General features: G+C 37.9%; 1 protein-coding gene across 2 annotated transcripts; it reads right to left on the reverse strand.

Annotated features, from left to right (window-relative positions):
* Positions 1 to 1,217: 1,217 nt before the first annotated feature.
* On the reverse strand, positions 1,218 to 9,459 carry DCTN2_1 (Dynactin subunit 2). Of its 2 annotated transcripts, XM_051215742.1 has the most exons (10): positions 9,370 to 9,459; positions 9,268 to 9,330; positions 9,125 to 9,233; positions 9,016 to 9,083; positions 8,732 to 8,985; positions 7,301 to 7,430; positions 4,309 to 4,566; positions 3,118 to 3,220; positions 1,479 to 1,570; positions 1,311 to 1,442 (listed from the first exon to the last, which is right to left on the reverse strand). In XM_051215742.1, the coding sequence occupies exons 1-10, from the start codon at positions 9,406 to 9,408 to the stop codon at positions 1,356 to 1,358; spliced, it is 1,203 nt and encodes a 400-aa protein (XP_051066274.1). In that variant the 5' UTR covers positions 9,409 to 9,459; the 3' UTR covers positions 1,311 to 1,355. The 2 variants fall into 2 exon arrangements, with proteins under 2 accessions (XP_051066273.1, XP_051066274.1); XM_051215743.1 differs by having other exon boundaries at positions 1,218 to 1,442; positions 8,732 to 9,083.
* Between the last annotated feature and the right edge of the window lie 2,191 nt (positions 9,460 to 11,650).

Consider the following 11,650-nt stretch of genomic DNA (forward strand, 5'->3'; position numbering starts at 1 on the left):
CAGTATCACAGCTTTCACACAAGTCAAATGAGATTTGTGTGGCGCATATGTATTTGGTGCCTCCTTGTACCAATATCTGTGTTAAAATAAATAATAATAAATAATAAATAGACGGTCACCATTATCTGTTCGCCGAGCCGCAACGTCGTAAAATCCACTCAATTTCTTTCGGTTTTGTTTAGTTCGTTTACCTGAGCACTCAAATCACCTTCCATTATTTGCAGCTCAGATGACGTTTGTATTAAGTTATCCAACCTTAAGCTAAACGCTCTGTAGTAATTTTACGCTCATCACAACCATATGGTGTTAACAAGTCATGAAATCATTTTCGAAAGGTTTTCGGGCCATAGGGTACTATAAGCCAGCTGTACGCAATACTAGCAGTCAGTAAATTAGTCAATCATGCCTTGTTGCAATGGGGTTCCCGTGTTGTTTAATTGATCGAAAATCTTAATCATTGTATATTACTATAATTGGATGTTATTCGTTCGTTTAGACACCGAAAGAAGTCGGACCAAATGACCGGAACAATCGCCTTCCTAAGTCGTATGAATTGATGATGCGAACCGTACAAAACAGAGTAGGTCCGACCCAGAAGCCTCGCAAAAGACTATACACCATATTGCTTTCTCGTCGAGAGAACAAAATGTCGGAATCAGTTAGGATGTCCACTCCCGAAGGGCGGGCGCTCATCTTTAAGAGACTTATTGATGGACAAAAACGTTTGTGGCCACATGCTTGGTAGTTTGTTTGCTTCAACTTCCCAGACATATTTTTGAAAATTTGTGTACTTCTATTTCACTCTATCTTCAAATATAGTGCGTATTAACGACTAATTGATTTTTTTAAACCATGTTTTGGATTGACTTCATGGGGTAAGAAAATAAGGGTGAATTTTCATACTTATGTGAAAGCAGTAGTAAGGGGTGTCGCTAATTGGTTGTTCCAGCTGAAATCCATTCACAGTATATGCCAAAATTTATAATTAAGAAACGCGAACGGACATTAATTAATCTTTGCTTCTAAGTTTCCTTCTGTGTTACGTCAACTAGCAGATTATTCTAAAAAAAAAAACAGTACTTTTCTACGGTGACTGGAAGTCTTATTACTGAATACGACAATTTAGTGTTTTCGTGTTTCGGGTAACCTACTTGAGATAAACCACATCGTCTTTACTAAGCAAGTGGTCTCAAAACGAACTGGAAGACAAAATGGGATTTCAAATTATAATGAATGTAATTAAAAACCACAAACCAGTTGTTGTCAATAAACCATTGCGTAAAAAATATTGTTTCAAAAGTAAGACTGAATGAAGAGAAGAATGTTTCCAACAACGAGTATACTCAGTATATTATTTATTTAGAGCTAATTGGAAAATGTGATTCTATGGTGGTGAAGTTGTCCTTTATAACCTCCATGTTCTTGATAACATTGTTTTGTACCTGAAATAAAACGAAACTAATGTAGGATGAAGCTACCTCTTCTAAAAGTTTGGTATACGAAGATAAACTTCCTTCCACATTTTTTTGACTTGATTCTATTGTACACAGAGATTGGCTAAATTGAGAAGCTGAAAGTGTAACAAATGATTACGTTTGGTCAGTAGATTGATAAGTATATTACCAATCAGTAATATATAAATAAATGAGGTACTTCCTACTATGAGCAGTCTTCATTTTTAAATAGTGGAATGAACGTATCTGACAGAGTTAGCAAAATCAACTATTGTTTTGAATTATCATATGATTTACTATGGAAAAAGTCAGGTTAGTAGAAAAATATGCTCAAATGTTATTTAATAGGTAGTTGTTTTACATGACCAGTTGTGATGAGATGAACAGTGTTCATAGTACTTATTCAATAAAGAATAGCGTTACTCGCTTATGAATCATAGTTACATGTATTTCGCCTTAAGCGAAACTACAGTTTTATGGATGTTAATACTCTTTTTCTGCCCAAACCAAGATAGATGAAGAGAGGTTCAAATTTGCAATCAAATGGTTAGTAATCGAATTATTTAACAACTAATGTACCCATCCACTTCAATAAACTAATCTTGTTATCGTACCTAGTATGTAATGTAATAAAGACTTTCAGTCCAGAAATAATTTCACGAAGTAGTGTATAGTCTTCTTAGACTACTCTCCCAATGTGTGATTGTATGTACTCAACTTTCCATTGTTACTGCTTAAAATTTGACATTAAGCTTGATTAAAGGTCCAAGTGATGATCTTATTCTTTCCAATATGTTAACTTTGCAAACAGGAAGTGTTTTAGTCAGCTTTTTGTAGTAAACATGTGGCTGTGCTATGACGTACATGTTATGGTGGTTGGAATAAATGGATAGAGAATTAGTCAAGAGATCGAACGCGATGATCCAGGATGGTGGTCTGTTGATAAGTTCTCACGAGACCGAATTGTTGGTGCACGGCCCTAAATAAACGAATATCGAAAGCGATGCAACTGACTAGCGGAATGGCCTTTGTTCTTAAGTAAAGTAGTATACTTTTACACAAAATGTTAGATATAAAACCCAACACAAACGGATGTCATCTAAATAATTGACTGAAGGATATGAGCTTCGAAATATGTACTCAACTCTTCACTTGGATTAAAACTTACGCCTGTTTGCCCAACTTAACACATAATACACAATCTGTGAGGTCTGACGAGATGCATTCGCTTTCGAGTCCCGATGCTTTCCAATCAAAATATTTTCTAATATTGCATTTGGATATTATTTTGTAATCGGAATTTACATTTGCTGTTTTGAATCAAATAGTGGGGTTAGGTTTTGTAAAATTTCAGGTTTAATCAAAGTGATAGTTGTGTGAAGTGGTATTAGTATTCAACTGAACAGTTCGAGATCTGTTGCTTACATGAGTCATTCAAGAAACACAATTGGCTATCCAGCTCAAGAGCCAAGGTAGGGGGTTACGTATTCTATTTTAAGTCATACTATTTTTTGTAAGGACTCAATTATTTGATCAGACCGAGGTACACGAAGTGCGGTCCAACTGTTATAACCATTATATCATCTTCCCACAGTAAACACAAAACAGGAATTTCAGAAAGCGAACAAGATAAGTTACATGTCAAATCATATGTTCTGCTTACCTTCTTCATGTAGTGATTTTAGGGTGCTAAGTCGTTCTACAATCACAGGTAGACTTTCGGCCACGTCATTCCATTTCTTTACCAGTTCGTAAAGTTCTGCGATCTAGAGTTAGATAATAAGTGTATTTGTTCATATTATGAAGTCTTTCGGTCGTCACTCAGCAAGATAGCTAGTTATTGTTCAATAATTCGGTTAAAAAGAAATGTGGAGCCTTAAGCTCTACTGGTAATCTCTAATCAGCGAACTTACCAAGTGGGTAGAATTTCAACTGTTAAAAATATCCTGTGGAAACGCTAGTAGTATAGCAAACAATACAATAACTCACTTAAAAATACCAAAAATATGCATAACTAGATTTGTTTCTAATTTATTTAGTTTTCCACGTTAGTTTTGAAAGCTTTTAAACTGAATTTTAGTATTAAATCTGTTAATAGAAGTAAAAAAACTAGAATCCTTATACTATATTCTGTTTAGTTCTTATATAAGAATAACATATTTTCGAAATCAATAGGCTAATATTAATTCCACTGCACAATAGTGCTTAATAATGCAGATGGTGTAGATACACCATATCAATCACTTCGAAATATACTTAATAATTTGCATGTACTTCTCTAAGCTAGTATAGTAGGAGGATGAAAAGACGATACTGGATTCGCTTTCTGAAGAAATTTTAGATTAAGATGGACCCCGCATCCTGTCACAATGAAACAGATTCATTCATCTTTTGTCTTTTTTTGACCTTTTAAAATTATTTAGTACCTCCTATTAAGTAGGTTCATTATTTTCTTGATGATCACATTTTCTACGGCATATCTTTTTTGATACTACTCCTACTTTGGTACTGATCTTGAAAGTTTTATCCTCCTGCCTTGGCTGTGATGTGATGAATTGAACTAGAGCAAATATGTCTAGTTCTATGATACCTACGGCTAACTGACAGTAAAGTTTTTTGCTAACCTGAAAACTTTACTTTCTCGAACAAGAAACTGTCAGCCATAAATTTGGAAGTAAAACGTACAGGCAAATTATGAAAAGTTATTTCAGACAGCGATGGACGCAGTTAACAGTTCGACCAATTTATATGTAAGTAAAACTATGATGATCCCTTACAACTAGACAGAACTCATTCTTAGCATATTGCAAATGGGTGACATTTTGAAGCAACACAACGCAAGGCATAAACTCACTTTATTTTGCATATCATAGTCCGCGATAGCCTCTCGCTTTTCAGTAACAGCTTGTAACTTCCCCTGCAATGATGCTAAGCGAGCTTCGATCATATCAAGATATCCCTGCTGAAATAACGACGAACGAGCGGACAGACGCGAACACGCTTCTAGAAGACCATGAGTAGTTGTATCTGCTGTTAGAGCTGTGAGTTTGTTAGGATCTGGCTGGCCAATAAGAGCTTCGATACGATGAATCCGACGATCGATATCAGCCACCTAAAATTGTACACTAATTTTAGGATCTTGCAAAGCCATATGTTTAGACAAGTTCAATATAAAACCATCAGATTTAAAATCACAGGTCCTGGATTTTGGCATAAAATTCATTCATCCACTTAGTTAAATAGTGTCTTAGTGTTTGAGCGGATGTCAGTTCGTGATGAAACCCTAAACACCAACTACGAATCATAATTTTTGTTCTTCATAAGGGTTCCTCATCTAACCCTAGCAAGCAGGTGGACATTCGCAAAGTCACTTTAGTGTCGCTCAAAGGTCGTCCATAAATTATAGTCTCACACTTTTTTACTGTACTGGAAAACTTTACTTAGAACATGTTGATCCAAACATAGATTCAATCGAATCTGAAAACGGGTCTAGTTTTGTTCGATATAACCTCCGACAAGTTTTTTCAAACACTAAACGGAATTACTTTGTCGATGCTCTTTTTGTAAGAATGAATAGAACTACCTTTTCAGCAGCAGTTTGAATGCTTTATTATGCTTTCTCAATATCCTCAAACCAGATTCCCGATAAAGATCTCAGAAATTACTACCGGTAAACCTTTCACACTCATTTTGAAACTCCGCAGCAATGGCTTAGTACATAAAGTACACCAATCAATCTTCACATTTGGAACGTCTTAGACGTTTTGATTTGGTAACCTGGTAATATCACACCGCTTATATATTATTATGTGAAGCAGCACCCAGTGAATGAGATACATCCTGAAGATGAATACTTAGTTGCGTCAACTATTACATCACCAAAATTGAACTGAATGAATCGCCTTTAATGGTTGTTGTTATATATATGACCAGTTAGTTCGTTATTGGGGACAATAAATTTCGGTTACGGTATTTGTAGTTAAAAATGATTGTTTCTATCCAGTCAGTCAGTTACAAAGTAGGACCAGGCACATGTGCATCGGTCCAAGTTGCCACACCTCCTTAGCACAGCAAGATGAACACCAAATCCATAGAAGCAATTAACTCAATGGTGTAATAAATAAAGGGAAGATTGCATATAAGGATATAGTACAGGAAGAAAGTTAGTTCGTAGAAAGATATGAAATAATTTTAGTTTCATGGGTAAAGGGAAGACAAAGAGTGTATACACCTAGGCCATTGTGATCGATTCTGAGCCATGTCACCCAGAGTCTCCAAACATTGGTTACGAAAGACACGCGGACCCCAACCAAGTGGTCTGCATCTACCAACATGGCTAAGACTTGAAGTTAGTGACTTCAAGCACTAATGCCACGTTTTGGTTTGGCCGCTCCTAACTTTCTTCCAACCGTCCTCAACACCAGTTAGCTTTGCGCGTCGTGGGAATCGGTGTTCAAGCATACGTAATACGTGGCCCAACCATTTCAGTCGATGAACATTCACAATCTCATCAACTGATTCACCATCGTTCCCTAATACCCTGCGTCTAACTTCACTATTAATTACCCGAAGATCAACCAAATGCCCTAGTATGGCCGAGAGTGGGTGGGCTCGCCCTCCCTCTCGAAATGCTCTCACACGGCCACGCGTACACAGCCTCTGCCAGGGAAGTCCTACTCACTGCCTTCTCGTGTCAGGGGTGTTGTTTGAGAAAATGAGAGGACGAAAGGCGAATGTCCGGCGCTTTAGCCAGATCCCAAACCAATGGTGCACATGGGCTCCAGTATCCTGCGGGAACAAATGGCGTATGAACCAATCGTTGGTCACCGGCTTCCACGGGACTGCATCTCCTTACGATGCTTCACTGCCTTGTGGATCAGACCTTCAGGTCGAAGGCTCGGGGAGTGGCCCCCTAAGAAAACCACCTGGTCCGGTTTGGGCACCCGAGCAGTATCACAGCTTTCACACAAGTCAAATGAGATTTGTGCGGCGCATATGTATTTGGTGCCCTCTAGTACCAGTATTTGTGTTCAAATAAATAAATAAAATATTTCTAAGACATCTGTGATCAAATATTATTAGCTTACGAGTATCTACTCTTAATGATCACGTTTCGCAGCCGTAAATTAGGACAGAACGAACTGCCACGCAGTATACTCGTCCCTTAATTGATAGACGGATACCTTGCCTGTGCCATCGGTGACGTAAATTGGCAAAAGCCAGAAATAACTGGAAAATCAACTACATATATTCACCAAACTATCGATCTTCAACTAATTAATTTAGTTAAATACAAATATTGGTACTAGGAGGCACCAAATATATATGCATCACACAAATCAATTGATTTGTGTGTGCTGAAGTATTGCCCCGGGAGCCCAAATCAAGATGGGTGGTTTTTTTAGGGATCTAGGCCTCGAACCTCAGACATAAAGGTCTAATCCACAAGGTGTTGGAGCAACATAAAGTGATCCAGTCCCCTAGTAGCCGATGACCAACGATTAGATTCATACGACAATTCTTCCCTCAGGATCCCGTAGCCCATGTGCAACATTGGTTTGGAATCAGAACTTTCCAACTTCTCTAGGTGAACCCTCTATATCCACTAACCCAGTTAAAGCGCCGAACATTTACTTTTCGTCCTCTCAATTTCGTAAACAACATCCCTGCCGCGAGGTAGTGAGTAGGACTTTCCTGCCAGTAGTTGTATGCACGTGGTCATGTAAGAACATTTCGACAGTGAGAGTTGACTCTTCCTACTCTCGGCTGTACCAGGGAATTTGTGAACGTGAAGCAAGTTGAACTATAACCACTTAGTAGCACGAGGAAGCTGCGTAGTTACTTACTTTTTCAGCATCTGATTGCTGGATAGAGCTCTTTCGGTCATATATTTCGTATATTAGATGATTTGACTTCTTTGGACTCCTAGAAGTTGATTTTTCCGGTTTGAACTCGTCAATCTGTCTCAAAATTTTACTAGAAATTAAAAGATAGACTGATAAACTTGCAAGTTTAATATGGCAGGCAACCATTATTTATGTTAGAAATAATATCCATGAACGAGGTTTTGGATGATATACTTATGTTTTTGTCATCATGTAAAAATAAATCAACAGTATAAAATCTGTACTTCTCAATGAACGCTTGTACTATTTAGTTCATACAAGTTCACAGTTGTGTGAATGACCAAAATAAGTTTTTCCTGACATGCAGCAACCAATTCGCTCTACGATCATAAGGTACACCAACAGCTTTTATACCAACAGACACAAATGAGATTTGTCACCCAAGTCTTCCAACAATTGACTGATGGTACAGTACGAATGTCATCCTAAGGACTGGACCTTGGATGGATTGCTTATGATAGTAAAACAATATATCTGTAATACTTAAATAAGTAAAAGTTGAAATTCTAGCATTTCGCAGCTTGTTTTAAGTCTCCTCTTCGGAGGGTGAATAAGAAACTTCCTACTGATTGAGATATACATACACTATTGCTTCACTGTATGGAAAGTTCACACTAAATGCATCATGGGTTAGAATCCATGTTGTTTCTTAATCCGAAATTTTAATAGGAGCAAAGAAGACACTAAGACCAATTAACTCGTAGTATCAGGGTTAAATGCATGTGGAGTTTCTTAGAAATTACATACCTTCGAACAACAATTGGGTTTTACGGATTTTCATTATTTTGACCTTTTAGACATTAGTCGGGTGTTAAGAAAACAGGAAACAAACGCTTTCCAACGCAAAAGATCGCAATTATGAGTACAAGATATGGACTATGACTACTAAAATATCACTTGTATCATTTGTGATATCAGTTAAGTAGTATATTATGAGCACATCGCCATCACCAATTTGAAGTTATTCTGATTATTAAAAGTCCAATTTTTAAGAAATGGCATATGATTAAGTAAAGTTTCTGATTTGATAACACGGTGTGTCTCAGTATCAATGTACAGTTTCAAGCACTATGTGACGACCTGAATTCACTACATGACGAGTGGATTATTTAGAAACGTGATCCTTGACAGGTGGAGCACTATGTGAGCTTGTGAAACACTGACTCAAAGCCCAGTGGCTCAACTGATTTATCAATGGTCCTCTAAACAGATAACCAATAAACCAATCGTTAAGTCAAGTTGTTATTGTGAGTTTGAAACAAGTATACATCCAACAGCGACTTTTTCAATGTCTGAATGACAGCACCTCACTTTTAATCTCGCAATAGGAGTGTACCAGGTAGATTATTTAGTTACATATGATAATATTACCTATGCAACGTTTGACCGACAGTATCAGATGAGTCCGCGCATATCGTAAACAATTCGTCACGGTTAATCGTTGTTAACTTCTCAGATAACATTTCTGCGCACGACAATAGTTGAGCAGTAGAAATAGGTTCTTTTGGGTTTAGATTATTTTGGTCTGATACAGATTGTATGTCACTAATTAACTGATGCGTCTCAGTTTGCAGACGCTGGAATCTGTTCACAAATGATTCTTTGTCCTTTGACTCGGGAGAAAACTAAGAATGAAAGTACGTTTTGAAGCTTACAAAATCATACTGATCCCTTTCTATTGCATATCCAATTTTACCATTCCCAGATATGGAGTCGGAAAAGTCTAAGCAACAAGGGTGAGTTGCGTGTCGTTTAAGAACTGACCAACGTTTGAAGAATCAACCTTACAGCCAGCAAATCGTCTATGTGCTTCTGATACTGATAGTTTAACAACTTCTATCTCTCTAGCCGACATTGTATCCTCGACAGTTTCCTTAAAAATAAATAGGTAACGTGACAGACCTCACCTTCATCATTTGATCTGCTTCCGGGAGCTCCCCAGCCTCGTAGACATCTGGTTGTCCGTGAGCCTAGATTCAAGGAAGAATTTTAGTACAGAATGAACTCACAATCCATGGTAAGTCCGCGTACTTTGGGTCTAGTGACATCACCGCGACCTTCAACCCGAAAACCCCGCCCTCCGATTTTGTTTAATAAGGCTGAAAGTCTAGAACAAATGCGTACGGAATTACTTTGCTTATTGAACTCATTGTAAGTAAGCCTATGGAAATAACAACTATAAACTTAAAAACTTGCATTTCGTAAATACTTTGCGCGACCGAAATTTTAACAGAATTATGTCAGTCTTCAGTCTTCAGTAATAAGGATAGGAGGTCTGTCGACCTATATTAATCCTTGCAGTTTGTAATACTGTGGAGGTCCACTCTCGTTTTGAATATATTAACAGACGGTGCTGGTATTACGTGTTCCGGTAGGGAATTCCAGTAATTCACTACTCGGTGCGAGAAACGGAACTCCAGACGTAAACAGTTTGATCTCGGTTTTTGAACTTTCTTCGAATGTCCTCTCAAATGATCGGTTCTAGACGGAAGCAAAAGATAAGACATGTTAATACCAAGGTCATCGTTCAGTATACGATAAGCCAATATTAGATCACCCCGTACTCTACGGTAGGATAACGGAAATAAGTTAAGGTGTCTCAGTCTGTCTTCATAAGATAGGCCAGCTAGACCTTGTACCATCTTAGTAGCTCGTCGTTGGACTCTTTCTAGCATATCTGCTTCATATTTGAAACAAGGACTCGCTGCTTGAATCCCGTATTCTAAATGTGGTCGCACATAAATCGGGTATAGTAATCCAAACATTTCATCATCTAAATACTGGAAAGACCTACGAATTGACCATAATACCCTATAGCCTTTTGCAGCAGCAGCCTTACAGTGACTAGTCGTTTTGAGATCATTGCTCAATATAACTCCTAAGTCTTTATAGTTTCTTACTTTGGGTAGCACGAATCCACGTAGTGTATAGTCATACGATTCATCAGAGTTATTTAACTGCATCACTACACTCTTATTAGGATTTACTTCTAGTGACCACCTGTCTAACCATGCCACCAATGAGCTAAGATCGTCCTGTAATACTATTCTATTCGACATACTATGTATGGGTCTCCAAATCTTTATGTCATCAGCGAAGAGTAGAACGGATGATTTTGCTACAGTTGGCAATTCATTTACATAAAGTAAAAAGAGAAGAGGACCTAGGATTGTGCCTTGGGGAACCCCACTTTTTACAGGTACCCACGAGGAGAGAGCCCCATTAACCCTTACCCTTTGTCTCCTGTCATGGAGTAAGTTACTTATCCAATCGACGACTGTGTTATGGATTCCAAAACGTTTCCGTTTGAATTTAAGACCAGAGTGTGAAACCTTATCAAAGGCTTTACTTAGATCTATGAAAATTACATCCACAGGAGCATTCCGATCCTTTGCCGCAGCCCACTCTTCTCGTGCAATGAGAAGATTTGTCAAGCAAGATAGGCCTTTCCGAAAACCATGTTGTGCCCTGGAGAAAAGATTTTGCCCTTCAACATAGTTTATATCAGCTATCCGAATGATTTTCTCCATCAGTTTCACAACTGCACTAGTTAAGCTAACGGGTCTATAGTTACTAACTAAATCCCTACTCCCAGCCTTATACACCGGACTTATTATGGCGTCTTTCCAGTCTCTAGGAAGTCTGGACTGTCTCAGAGACATGTCGAATAGTATCGCTAATGGTTCAGCGATTTCACCTGATATGGCTTTCATAATCCTAGGATGAATATCATCGGGGCCACTGGACTTATCAGGTTTGAGATGCTGAAGTAGCCTTAAAACAGTATCTTTCTCAATGACTACAGGATCCATCAGCGAGCCGTCACGGTCGAGATTGGATCTAGTGTGTAACGCGGACGCGATGTCACTTAGGAGAATATTTCGAAGATTACTCAATATATCTGAAGGAATAAACTGGTATTAATTTTTATAGAATATATTTATTTAACATGCATACTGTCAACCAATAAATGTAATTTGTAGATCATGCCTGTAAAAATGGCGTGTACCCGCCCTTGCAGAAATATATTATTATTAATAATAATGGACATAATCCCCAAATTGCACGTTGGTTATGATGTTACTGATTAATCTTACGTGTAAATCACATCCATTTCTACACTGAATCAACGTGTCGTAACAATTACCTACATATGGTGAAGAACAGATTCAGGCTGGAGAAAGAACATATTTCATAAGAGTAAGAACAAGTTGTACAGAGTGACCACGTATGCGACGCTGAAACACACCGTCCGATCAATTCGAATTAGTTCAATTCTTCCCTCCTGCC

Source organism: Schistosoma haematobium, chromosome 4 (genome assembly GCF_000699445.3).
Source record: "Schistosoma haematobium chromosome 4, whole genome shotgun sequence".
NCBI classification, from domain to species: Eukaryota; Metazoa; Platyhelminthes; class Trematoda; order Strigeidida; family Schistosomatidae; genus Schistosoma; species Schistosoma haematobium.